The sequence below is a fragment of the Schistocerca cancellata genome, chromosome 4 (genome assembly GCF_023864275.1).
Source record: "Schistocerca cancellata isolate TAMUIC-IGC-003103 chromosome 4, iqSchCanc2.1, whole genome shotgun sequence".
Lineage (NCBI taxonomy): Eukaryota > Metazoa > Arthropoda > Insecta > Orthoptera > Acrididae > Schistocerca > Schistocerca cancellata.
The window spans coordinates 858,485,828-858,499,883 of NC_064629.1; the positions used below are offsets into that span (position 1 = coordinate 858,485,828).

The following is a 14,056-nucleotide window of genomic DNA, read 5'->3' on the forward strand; positions in this document are numbered from 1 at the left end:
ATCTTATTGGACTGCCCCAACTTAGCCACCCTACGACGGACTTTAAGCTTTCCAGAATCGCTACCCCTGGTGTCGGCTGACGATGCCTGAGCGGCGGATCTCGTTTTACATTTATTCGTGATGGGGCTTTTTTATTGCTTTGTTTAAGAGAGGGTCCTTCTACCTTATCGGAAAGTGGAGGGGATGGCAGGCTTTCATGCTCCCCCCTTCACCCCGACTGAATTGGCTTCAACTGGGCCCCCCTGCGGGTTCGGGGGTTAGAATAGGCCCGCGGTATTCCTGCCTGTCGTAAGAGGCGACTAAAAGGAGTCTCACATGTTTTGGCCTTATGTGATGGTCCCCTCTCGGGTTTGACCTCCATCTTTCTAAATTATTCCGAAGAGCGAGCCAATTGGGGAAGGGCGCCTTACATGGTGCACTGTATCCGTCGTGCAATTAGACCTTTAGCCGGCTTTCACGTCGTTGCAATGGTGTCCCGCTCGTTTTCGATCTTTAGGGCGGGGATACGTCCCTGGGTGCGATTACCACGCTGCCCTCTGCAGTGTTTCTTTTAACTGCGACGACGACCTTGGACAGTTTTGCACCTAAGATCCAGCACGGTAGCCAGTCCGTTGTGGTGGGGCCGCCATGTACCCTCTTGGTTGTAGCCCCCTGACAACACAGGGATCGCTCTACTGATGCCTGCGCCGTTAACTCCCCACGTATGCCAAGGAGTAGATGCCTATCCTCCTGGGGTATCAGGACTCCCGGCAACAGCCATCCTGCCAGGTGGCCTTTGCTGTGGCTGGGTGGCACCCGTGGGGAGGGCCCTTGGTCGGAGTAGGTGGCATCAGGGCGGATGACCCGCAATGAAGCGTGGTACATCATCTCTCGCTGGCGGCCAGCCGCCAGCAGTCTCTAAGCGTTCTCGGGCTCAATTTAATGCTCAGAAGTACGATCCGAAAACGTTCCCCTCCCTGGCCACGCCGTGGGAAGAGCGTAAGTCCCAGGATGGAGGTAACAGTTATTCGCCCCGATTCTTAGTTTGCACGAGAGCTGATGGGGAGTCTTTTCTCTCCACAAAGCCTCAGTTCTTCGTCGAGCATTTAGAGGACAAGTTTGGGGAGGTGGAGGGCTTGTCTAAAATGCGCTCTGGCTCAGTACTGATACACACGGCATCCTCCGCCCAGTCACGCAGGTTACTTGCTTGTGACAAGTTGGGGGATGTTAACATTACTATTACTCCACATAAGAGTTTAAATATGGTCCAGGGTGTTATTTTCCATAGGGACCTCCTTTTGCAGTCTGATGACGAGCTGCGCGCCAACTTAGAACGTAGAGGTGTTCATTTCGTCCGGCGCGTTCATCGGGGTCCGAGGGACAATCAGGTTGCTACCGGTGCCTTCATCTTGGCCTTCGAGGGTGATATGTTACCGGAAAAGGTCAAGGTGATGGTCTACCGATGTGACGTCAAGCCCTATATCCCTCCCCCGATGCGGTGCTTCAAGTGCTGGAAGTTCGGCCATATGTCTTCCCGCTGCACTTCCAGCCTCACATGTCGAGATTGCGGACGCCCATCTCATCCCGATACTCCATGTGCCCCGCCTCCCATCTGCGTCAACTGCGGGGAGCACCATTCACCTTGCTCGCCAGACTGCAGAATATTCCAGAAAGAGCGCAAAATCATGGAATATAAGACCCTGGACCGACTGACTTATACTGAGGCCAAACGGAAATACGACCGATTACATCCAGTGCGAATGACAACTTCCTACGCCGCTGCTACAACACCTGTGCTAGCCCCATCAGTTTCGCGCCTTCCGGCCGGATCGACGAGTGGTACAACTCCTCCTGCCCCCTTGCCAGTGGGGGGCTCTACCCACCGGGTTGCTCCTGTGCCACCTACCTCAGGAGCAACACCATCCCCCCCATCGGGGACGTCGGTCCCCGCTTCTAAGCCGGAGAAGTGTCCAACTTCTTCGGCTTCTCACGCTCGCAAGGGGTCCCTTGGGTCCCTCAATCCCAGGTTTCCACCGGCGGGAAGGCTGACGATAGCCAGTGGCGTAAGTGCCCACAATCTGCAGGTCGAAGGGCTTCCCGATCCTCCTCAGTCCCGGAGACTGAATCGGTGAAGCCCTCCCAGCCAGTTAAACCCAAGGAGCAGCGTGAGAAATCAAAGAAGAGCAGCTCTAAGCCCAAGGAACGCGCGGTGGTAGCCACCCCATCGCTACCTTCTAGCTTTGCGTCTGGGGCCGAGGTGGAGATTCTGGCGTCCGCTGAGGACCTCGATCTCGCCGGTCCCTCAGACGCCGTGAATAGCAATAGCACTAGCACGGGTGCTCAATCGGAGGCAGCAGGTGACCCAGCGGCGTAATCTGCCGTCCCAGTCCCGGCACGCCTTTCTCAGCCATGTACAAAAGCATCCTCCAGTGGAACTGCAGCGGTTTCTTCCACCATCTAGCTGAGCTCCGCCAACTTACAGCCTTCACCCTTTCCTCTGCATTGCTCTGCAGGAAACTTGGTTTCCAGCAATGCGCACCCCCGCCCTCCGTGGCTATCGGGGTTATTATAAGAACCGAGCAGCTTATGAAAGGGTGTCTGGTGGCGTCTGCATCTATGTCCTTCACTCTCTTCACAGCGAGTCTGTCCCTCTACAAACAGCTTTAGAGGCTGTCGCTGTTAGGGTGTGGACGCCGCAGGCTCTTACCGTCTGCAGTCTTTACCTTCCACCGGAGGGTGATGTCGCGCAGCATGTCCTGGCTGCGCTGATAGCCCAATTGCCGCCACCTTTCTTATTACTGGGCGACTTTAACGCCCATAACCCTCTGTGGGGTGGGTCAGTGGCAACAGGTCGAGGCGCCATCGTTGAGCATTTATTGTCGCAGCTCGATCTCTCGATTTTGAATGATGGTGCCTCCACACACTTCAGTGTGGCGCATGGCACCTACTCCGCCATTGACCTTTCAATATGTAGCCCTAGCCTCTTACCATCTGTCCACTGGAGTGTGCATGACGACCTGTGTGGTAGTGACCACTTTCCGATTTTTCTGTCACTACCACAGTGTCACTCTTCTGGGCGCCCTAGCAGATGGGCTATGAATAAGGCTGACTGGGACTTGTTCTCCTCCACTGCCGCTATTGAGCCTCTCTCAACTGATGCCATTGATGCGGTGGTTACATCGGTCACCGCCGGCATCGTCACTGCCGCCGAGTCTGCCATTCCCCGTTCTTCTGGGTCCCCTCGGCGGAGGGCTGTGCCTTGGTGGTCGCCTGAGATCGCTGAAGCGATTAAAGATCGCCGGCGGGCGCTCCAGCGTCACAAGCGACATCCCTCCATGGACCACCTTATCGCCTTCAAACGGCTGCGTGCGCGGGCCCGCCTCCTTATCCGCCAAGGCAAGAAGGAGTGCTGGGAGCGGTATGTGTCCACCATTGGACTCCATGTAACTCCATCGCAGGTCTGGGCCAAGATTCGACGGGTCTTCGGCTATCGGACCCCTGCCAGCGTCCCTGCGCTCTCACTGAATGGAGCAGTTTGTACTGACTCCGACGTCATTGCAAACCGCTTAGCAGAGCATTTTGCTATGAGTTCCGCTTCTGCGAATTACACCCAGGCCTTCCGCTCCATTAAAGAGCGGATGGAACGTCGGAGCCTTTCTTTTCGCACCAACGCTTCTGAACCCTACAACGCTCCATTCAGTGAGTGGGAATTTCAGAGTGCCCTTGCCGCTTGCCCTGATACCGCTCCCGGGCCAGATCGCATCCACTGTCAGATGCTGAAACACCTTTCAGTGGACTGCAAGCGACGCCTGCTCGACCTTTACAACCGTCTCTGGGTCGAGGGTGAGTTTCCGTCGCAATGGCGGGAAAGTATTGTCATCCCCATTTTGAAACCTGGAACGAACCCTCTGGAGGTGGACAGCTACCGTCCCATTAGTCTCACCAACGTTCTTTGCAAGTTGCTTGAACGGATGGTGAGCCGGCGCTTAAATTGGGTGCTGGAGTCTCGGGGCCTTCTGGCTCCGTCTCAGGGTGGGTTCCGTAAAGGCCGCTCCGCCACCGACAATCTGGTGAGCCTTGAGTCGGCCATCCGTACAGCCTTTGCCCGCCGTCAGCACCTGGTCGCTGTCTTTTTCGACATGCGGAAGGCGTACGATACGACATGGCGTCATCACATCCTTTCTACGCTTCATGGATGGTGTCTTCGGGGCCCTCTGCCGATCTTTATCAGAAATTTTCTGTCGTATCGTACCTTCCGCGTGCACGTCGCGGCCTCGTATAGTTCCTCACTCGTCCAGGAGAACGGGGTACCCCAGGGCTCTGTCCTCAGTGTCTGCCTGTTTTTAATTGCAATAAACGGTCTCGCTGCGGCAGTAGGAAATTCTGTCTCCGCTTCCCTGTATGCTGACGACTTCTGTCTTTACTATAGTTCTATTAGCATTGCAGCAGCTGAACGTCAGCTACAGGGCGCAATCCGCAAGGCGCAGTCTTGGGCTGTAGCGCGTGGTTTTCAGTTTTTGGCTGCCAAGACCCGCGTTATGCATTTCTGCCGGCGCCGAACGGTCCATCCTGAGCCGCGGCTTTATCTTGCCGACGAACTTCTTGCTGTGGTGGAGACCCACAGGTTTTTGGGTGTCCTTTTTGATGCCCGGTTGACTTGGCTGCCTCATATCCGGCAGCTTAAACAAGCGTGTTGGCGGCATCTCAACGCCCTGCGTTGTTTGAGCCACACCCGCTGGGGCGCCGACCGATCTACCCTGTTGCGGCTCTACCAGGCGTTAATCCAGTCTCGCCTGGATTATGGGTGCCTAGCTTATGGCTCAGCATCCCCATCTGCGTTGCGGGTGCTGGACCCAATTCTCCACAGCGGGATACGCCTTGCCACTGGTGCTTTCCGCACCAGCCCTGTGGACAGCGTCCTAGTGGAGGCAGGTGTACCTCCACTGCGGTTCCGACGCCAACGTTTGCTGGCAGCTTATGCTGCCCATGTTTTTAGCTTGCCCGGGCATCCAAATTATCATGTCCTGTTCCCGCAGGCAGTCGTCCATCTGCCAGACCGTCGGCCCCGGTCGGGTTGTCCGATCGCCGTACGCATCAAGGAGCTTCTCTGCGGGCTTGGGTTTTTCCCAGTTCCACCTCCTTTCCGGGCGCCTCTGCGTACACCCCCGTGGTGTGTTCCTCGCCCTTGCCTTCGGCTCGACTTGGCACAGGGCTCGAAGGACTCGGTCCCTCCAGAGGCCTTCCGCCGCCGCTTTTATTCCATCCTGGCCACGTATCAGGGCTCTGGAATTGTTTACACCGACGGTTCGATGGTTGCTGGTCGTGTCGGGTATGCGCTAACTCTAGGGGACCATTCTGAACAACGGTCCTTGGCGGCTGGCTGCAGCGTTTACACTGCTGAGCTAGTCGCCATCTTTCGTGCCCTAGAGTATATCCGCTCCTGCTCAGGTGAGTCCTTCGTTATCTGTAGCGATTCCCTGAGCGGTTTACGAGCTCTCGACCAGTGTTTTCCTCGTTCTCGTCTGGTGATGGCTATCCATGAGTCCCTGCATACTCTTGCGCGTTGCGGCCGCTCTGTGGTCTTTGTGTGGACCCCCGGTCATGTCGGTATCCCGGGCAATGAACATGTTGACCGCCTGGCGAAAGAGGCCACGAGTAAACAGTCTCTGGACGTTGGCCTCCCAGAGACTGATTTGCGGGCAGTCCTCCGCCGAAAAGTTTTTGCGCTTTGGGACGCTGAATGGCGCAATCGGATCATGCCCAATAAACTCCGTGCCATCAAGGAGACGACGACTGTGTGGCGGTCATCCCTGCGAGCCAACCGCAGGGACTCTGTCGTCCTTTGTCGGCTCCGCATTGGCCACTCCCACCTGACACACAGTTATTTACTGCGCCGGGAGGACCCTCCTGTATGTCGCTGCGGGGCGGCTTTGACAGTGGCCCACATTTTGTTGGCCTGCCCCCTTTTAGCTGTGGTCAGGCAGACATTTGCGCTGTCTGATACGCTCCCTGCCCTCTTATGTGATGACCCTGGTATGGCTGACTTAGTTTTCCGTTTTATTCGGGCAGGGGGTTTTTATTATTTACTCTGAGTGTTTGTTCTGTTCTTTTGTGTTGATTCTGGCCATTGGCCTACGATTTTACGCTGAGTTTTTAATGTGTTCTCGGTGGTTGGCTTTTCCTTTTTATCTCTATGGTCTGCCAACCACTGTCACACTCTGTGTGATTTTAATTTGTTTCGTCTGATCTCTGTAGGAGTATTTCTTGTCCTGTGTCGTCTGACGTCTTTCCTGTTGTTCGTTTTTTATTCTCTTTGCGTGGTTTTACTTTTTTTGGAAAAAGGGACCGATGACCGTCGCAGTCTGGTCCCTTTAATCCCCCCAAACCAACCAACCTTCAACTGGGCTTGGTGGTTTACTCCAGCCCTCTGCCTTCCCACTCCTTTCCTCATGGGGTCTGTTATATACTGAGCATCGCTCTTGTCTCCTGTGCTTCTTCGTTCATGCGCCTGTCATTAGTAATTTTCTTCCCCTCGCCTTGTCTTCTGCCCTTTTCCTTCCTTCCCTGTCAATAGTTTATCATTTTATGGATATTGTAGTTCCCTCTTTAATTGTGGGATTTTATCGGTTTTAGTTAATCTCAGGTCGGAGGGACTGATGACTGCGTAGTTTGGTACCTTAACCAACCAACCAACCAACCGACCAACCAACCATCCTTCATTTTAGATTTGAGAAGGCATTGGACTCTGCACCACAGTGTTGAGTCGTACCTGAAATATTATTGTATAGAGTTCCTTCAGAAATATATAATTGGCTAGATTAATTTTTGACTAATAGAACCCAGTAGGTTATATTGGATAGCAAATGTTCAGCAGAAACTAAAGTAACATTCAAGTTTAGATAACATGTAGTCAAGAAAGACTGTGTGCAAATTCTGGATCCTCCATCATACGTCTTGTATGGGAGGTCTTCAGACTAAGATAAATGAAATTAGGCTGTGTTCCTTGACATATAGACTTAATCCCCCTCTTCTCTCTCTTTTTTTTTAGTGAGACAAAAAAACTGATGTTATTGATAGGACATATACCCGTTGATGATCACTCTACAGTGGCTGTAGAATATACATGTAGAAGGATTTACCTTTATGATACCTTGAATCTTGTATATTGTTATACCTCAGTTGAGTAGCAAGTCTTATTTAAGATAGTGTGGCTCAAATTTCTCTCTGACCATCTAGATACAGGCTTTCAAGCATCCCTCACACTCAACACAAATGTCGTGGCTCTGCAATTGGGACAGAAAATTCTGCATCAGAGCTTCTGCCTTCATCCTGGTCCCATATGAATGTGTGCTCCACCTTTAATAACTTAATCATTTACAGAATGCAATGTAATAATGATTTGTTCCTTTGTTACTCAACTTGGTGTCTGGAACATGTCAACTCTGTTCATCCTACAATAAATGATTGTGTGTGTTGCACAGGGTTCTTTTTGTGCAAAAAGTCATCTAGATCTGACGGGGGAAAAAGATCGCAGTACCAAGAAGGAGTTGTGTGACATAAATGAAACTTGTTGGGCACATTTCTACATCTGATAGACGATGTCTGTTCAAATTTCGTCCCAATCACAACAGAGTGGCACTATTAGCACCACTACGAGGATTCCAGTCAGGTTTGCTTTAAATACACGCTGTAACTGTTGTGAGCATTAGTTACCTCTGAAATTGGACACGGTGTGTTGATACTAGTCGAGAATGCCTTTAAGGCAACAAAGATGCCATTACCGACATCTCACTGAGTTTAAGTGAAGTTGTGTAGTAGGGCTACGAGAAGCTGGAGTTCCTTCTTCAATATTGTAGAAAGACTTTGCAGGAATGTAGCCACAGTACATGATTGCTCGCAGTGGTGGTCAGGAGAATGTATGGTGGCAAGAAGATCGGGCTCTGGATGGCTATGTGGCACTACATGGAGGGAAGACTATCATGCTCGGTGTATAGTTCTTGTACCTCATACTGTGTCTGTAGCAGCCATTTGAGCACCAGCTGGAACCACAGTGACACAATGAACTGTTACAAATTGGTTACTTCAAGGACAACTCCAAGCCAAACGTCCTATAGCATACATTCCATTGACCCCAAACCACCACCATTTGCGACTTCAGTGATGTCAAGTGAGAGCTCATTGGACGGCAGGGTGGAGGTCTGTCGTGTTTTTCTGATGAAAGCGGGGTCTGCCTTGGTGCCAGTGACAGGAATATGTTGGTTAGGAGGAGGCCAGTTGAGGACCTGCAACCAGTCTGTCTGCATATATACACACACACTCGAGCTATACCTGGAGTTACAGTCTGGGGTGCAATATCATATGACAGAGGGAGCACTCTAGTAGTTATCCCATGCGCCCTGACGTAATGAACAGCGTTCCAGGGGGTGTTTTCCAACAAGATAATGCACATCCACTTACTGCTGATGTACCGAGCATGCTGTACCGAGTGTCAACATTTTACCTTGGCGTGCTCGATCACCAATCTGTCTCCAGTCGAGCACATGTGGGACATCATCGGATGACAACTCCAGTGCTGTCCACAAGCGATATTAACTGTCCTTGTATTGACTGACCGAGTGCCACATTCGTAGAACTCCAGCCCACAAACTGACATCTGGCAACCGTACAAAAAAAATGCATGCATGTTTCCATGCTTGCATTCAACATTCTAGCAGCTACACCAGTTATTAATGTACTGGCATTTCACATTTGATATGGCTTACCTTATGCTTACATTAACCTGTGAACTTGCAATATTAATCACTTACAAATGTTACCTAGACTAATATATTCCAGAAATTTCATTCCTCTACATTAATTATTTTCTGGTGTTGCGATTTTTTTTCATCAGTGTGTGTGTCTCTATATATATATATATATATATATATATATATATATATATATATATATATATATATATATATATATATATATATATATATATATATATATATATATATATATATATATATATATATATATATATATATATATATATATATATATATATATATATATATATATTAAAAAAATAGAGGGAAACATTCCACGTGGGAAAAATATATCTAAAAAGAAAGATGATGAGACTTACCAAACAAAAGCGCTGGCAGGTTGATAGACAGACAAACAAACACAAACATACACACAAAATTCTAGCTTTCGCAACCAATGGTTGCCTCGTCAGGAAAGAAGGAAGGAGAGGGAAAGACAAAAGGATTTGGGTTTTAAGGGAGAGGGTAAGGAGTCATTCCAATCCCGGGAGCGGAAAGACTTACCTTAGGGGGAAAAAAGGACAGGTATACACTCGCGCACACACACACACATATCCATCCGCATATACACAGACACAAATGTCTGCTTGTGTCTGTGTATATGCGGATGGATATGTGTGTGTGTGCGTGAGTGTATACCTGTCCTTTTTTCCCCCTAAGGTAAGTCTTTCCGCTCCCGGGATTGGAATGACTCCTTACCCTCTCCCTTAAAACCCAAATCCTTTTGTCTTTCCCTCTCCTTCCTTCTTTCCTGACAAGGCAACCGTTGGTTGCGAAAGCTAGAATTTTGTGTGTATGTTTGTGTTTGTTTGTCTGTCTATCGACCTGCCAGCGCTTTTGTTTGGTAAGTCTCATCATCTTTCTTTTTAGATATATATATTTATTTATTTATTTACAACGTCAGCTTGGCTGCTGCTGTCATCAGATCAAAACTCAGAACTTATAAAACAATGTTTAGTGTCAGTATTGGTAAAAATCATGCCTACTAATACTGACACTAAGCATTGCTTTCCAAGTTCTAAGTTTCAATCTGATGACAGAAGCCAAAACGGTGTTATAAAAATAGAAATATATCAAGTGATGTAGATGGCATCATTCACAAAATATCCACAACTGCAGACTCATTCAGGAAATTTACTTCTGTACAGAGTTCATTCACGTACCTCAAATCAATTTATATCTGGACCAAGGTCCACTTAAAAATATTATATCACTACATGATATTTGTCTCTTTATTTATTTCTAGAAAACATATGGTTCAGACAGCTATCTAAAAATGATTGCATGTTACATTTTTGTTAAGGAGCTTGAATAATGATCAGAACCTACTAATAGTTTCATCATCAAACAGAATTTTACGCGGTTTCATAGAAATTTACTAGACTTATAAAGCCACATCTGTAATTTATAAATCACTTTAACTATTTGGAAGATGGACCAACACCAGTGAATACGGTGACATTTGTTTCGAGAAGAGGCGCTGCTGTTATTCGCTGGAAAGGCCATGGGAATATTGAAGAGGTTGTTGAGGAAATATTAGGAATCAACAGTGTTCCAGATGCAGAACTTCGTAAGTCGCTGCACACTTGTCCTAAGAGGAACTGAATTCATTCTCTCTCTCTCTCTCTCTCTCTCTCTCTCTCTCTCTCTGTGTGTGTGTGTGTGTGTGTGTGTGTGTGTGTGTGTGTTTATTGCTCCTGACAAATTTGCTATGTCCACAATGTTAGTTAGCCCCTGATTTTGTGTCTGATTTACGCATTACGAAACAATATTCGTTGAGAAAAAAAAAAAGATGCTGTCATGTTGGCTGACCACCGGTGCTTACAAATTTTACATGGTTAAGTTTCTTGACAACTTGGCACTCTACTCAGTGGATTTGAACCGGTAAATATGTAAAAGTTGGAACAATTATGCCGTATCTCCCCCCGCTGCCAAGCACTACTTGTCGCGATGGCTGATGGGAGTAACTAAGTTTGTTCGAATAAAGATATCATGACCATTCACAATCATTTCCAAACTCTCTATTATGCAAATGCAATTTCGTGATTGTTGTGATCATCATGACACTTTTGTCGAACCATATTTAGCTTGTTTCGGCATTTGGCCTCTTGTAGCGCTAGTTGACACCATCATTCACTGTGTGTTGCTCAAATGTTTTTAGTTTAAACACAACACTGGTCACGTATTTTTTCATGCTGAACAAAACGTGTTTCGTGAATTTATTCTCATTGTCAAGTGCAGCATTATCGTATTATTTTTTGTGATGTTACATGAACAGTGTGAGTGATAGTTTGCATTTGTGTGGTTTTCTACATAACTGAGGAGGTGCAGTACCTGATAACTTCAAAAAGATGACTATAGTGAACGAGAGGCAGAATAACACATTCGAACACCACACAAAATACTTGTGTACATATTTGCACTTGACAATGAGAAATAATTCTCGAAACACATCATTAAGCATGGAAAAATATGTAACTACTGCTGTATTTCATTATTTAAATAATGACTGACAGCTGCATGCTTGCCAAAAACATAGATTATGATATTTGAAATTAAGTCAAACATTTCCGCTTCCCAGACAGTTATCAGTTCCAGTTACACCAGTGGTTTTTATTAGACAATAAACTTTTATTAGATAATAAAAAAGTCCCTGACACACCTTTTGAGCCTGTTATGTACGTATATCATACATAATGTGAGAAAATGCAAGGGGGAATCCTATATCTAACTTTCTACAGTTTAAAATGTTATTTCCCACATTTTACATTTTCTCGCATTTTACATAATTTTTTTTGAAGTCCCTTGAAAAGTGTAAAAGTGGGGTTTCATTGTATTTGTGCCTGTGATAGATGTGATGTAATGATTTATGGAAACCAAGGGGAAAGGGAGGAGGTTGGTCGTAAGAATGATGACAATATACTGCAGAGGGAGACTGAATTGTGATGTAATGTGGGAAAAATCTCTGGCAAGGATAGACCCGTTTTTGGTGTAACTTTCTGAAACCATAGTCACATTACAGTTGTTTATGTTATGGCTGTTATCTGCGTATAGTAACTGAGCTGGTATCTCTCGCCAGTACCTTCAGTACCGAATATCGATATTTGGTCAGACTGCTTTAGCTTTATCATATTTTCTTATTTGTTTTATATCACACATGACAATCATTTATGAATTGTTCCTGAATTATCCACTGCACACTCTTTAATTTGAGCTGTTTCCCACATTAGGGGTGAATGCACAGGACCCATAGCTATGATCTTTGTTGTATAAAAGAAAAAAAAATTGTCATGCTGCTACCAAACATATTTATTTGCATGCCGTTTTCAGGGTGTTATAGCTTCATTTTCAATGAAATAATTAATTTGAGATTGTACAAGTAGGTGTGCATGTGCACTAATACACTGTTAGAGCATTGTCCCATCAGCAATCACAGTGAAAATGCGTCCTTGAAAATTGGCACGTGTTGATCCACATGTTGTGTAAAAGGACAAAAACAAAAAGATGAAACACAGATTTTTTTTTTTTTTAAGGTAGTGCACATACAGTGTTTTTGTTGAAGATAATGTCACCAATTATATTTTAATGATCCTATTTGTTTGAAGTATGCTGTGGGTTGTTGGCTTCCTAACGCAACGAGCCCCTGTTTCCTGCAAGCGCCTGGAGTGTCCAGATGTGCCCCTATGCAGTCTGATTCCGGGCACAGTGCACTGTTCACTGGAACAACGATACAAGATCAAATTCTGCATGAAACTTGGGAAGGCAGCTGCTGAAAAGTGTCCAATAATTGAGCAGACAGTTGGAAATGAATACTTGTCAAAACACAGGTGTTTTGTGAGCACAATTTTTTTTTTGAATGTTGAGATGATTTCAGTAACAAAACTCTCTCTGAACACTCTTCAGCATCGAAAGGTGAAGACTGTATAGCTTGTGTGCGTGAAGTTTTGAACACAGACCGTAGAATGAGTGTTGCCAGTTGCCAGTTTCCAGACACTCTATCAATAGAATACACCAAGCCATGCTGCCTTCTTGGTGACAGATTGTGTGTTCAAAGATTATATGGCAACATTGCCTCAGTGCTCTGCTCAGACTTTACCTAACTCCAGCAAAATCTATTTTGTTTTCCTGGCTCAAGACACCCTTGAAAGGATGCTGTTTCAAGACCATTGACAATGTGAAAGTTGCTGCTACGTGTGTCATAAAGGACATTGCAATCCAGGCTTTCCAGAATGCCTACAATACATGGAAATTTCACTGCAGAACAATGCACAGGTGCAGGAGGGACCCCTAATTTGAAGAATTTTGATTCATTTTACTGTTCTGATCAGTAAATTAGTTTTTATGGCCTCAGTGACATTACTTCCTAAATAAACCTTGTATCAGTGGCAGATAATGTTGAAGTATTCTGTTGACCATCACAAAGTCAGGTCGCTCGCTTCTGTGATGGTTGATCCACGATGTCTTTCATCTGTAAGAAATAGATAATTGTAGTGTAAAAGGTGTTTGCAACAATATCTGTACTGATATGGAATGCTTGCCTTACTATTATGTCAGGTGGGTATTGTCACCTTCTCTTCTTGTTACATATATCATTGTAGTTCAGTTGACCGGCATGATGAGGATATTTACTGAAATATGAGAGAGAACCCCAACTTTCCCCAGGATTTTTGATAACTTCTTTCTCTGGCTATGTTTTATCTTTGAAAATGCCTGATTGCTTTAGTTTCCACATTGAATTATGCCAATTTGCAACCCCTTATACCATAGTCCATATTTTTCATTGAATTTTTGCAGCCTAACATGTTATTCTGCTGTTTCCATTGTTTCTTGAATTGAAGGATAACTTACTGGTAAAAATCATACCTTTTACTACACTGTTTTGCACTACTTAAGCTATTCACATCACAGCAATATTTTTTATGTTTTCAGTTTGTATATGCACTTGTGTGTGATTTGCTTCCCATCTTTAATTATAGTAGTTCTGTTTGGATGATTTAATTGTGTAAATGTGGAACATTTTTTGCTTATTTGTAAGATTTGAAAATGAAAAAAAAAAAAAAATGCAGAATGTTTCAAATGCTTGTGTTCATAACTATCTGCTTACAACTTTTTGGACTTCCTGCATTGCAGGTGAGTTTGGTTACCCTTCAGAAGAGTTCGTGAGATACCTCATGCTAGGTAATTCAGACAGTGAAGAGGTATGAACACTTAACATAATAACTGTCTCATTATAATTTATTTAAACACTTTCGAACGATTTTAAAATC

The 14,056-nt window shown here is 46.0% G+C and overlaps 1 protein-coding gene across 6 annotated transcripts in view; it reads left to right on the forward strand.

Moving 5' to 3' along the window:
• Positions 1-14,056, forward strand: part of LOC126184987 (UBX domain-containing protein 4-like) — a 136,207-nt gene that overhangs the window by 80,980 nt on the left and 41,171 nt on the right. For all 6 annotated transcript variants that reach the window (XM_049927695.1, XM_049927692.1, XM_049927694.1 and 3 more), the window contains 2 exons: positions 10,222-10,359; positions 13,920-13,987. In XM_049927695.1, coding sequence (XP_049783652.1) covers positions 10,222-10,359; positions 13,920-13,987 — 206 coding nt within the window. The remainder of the gene's footprint in view (positions 1-10,221; positions 10,360-13,919; positions 13,988-14,056) is intronic.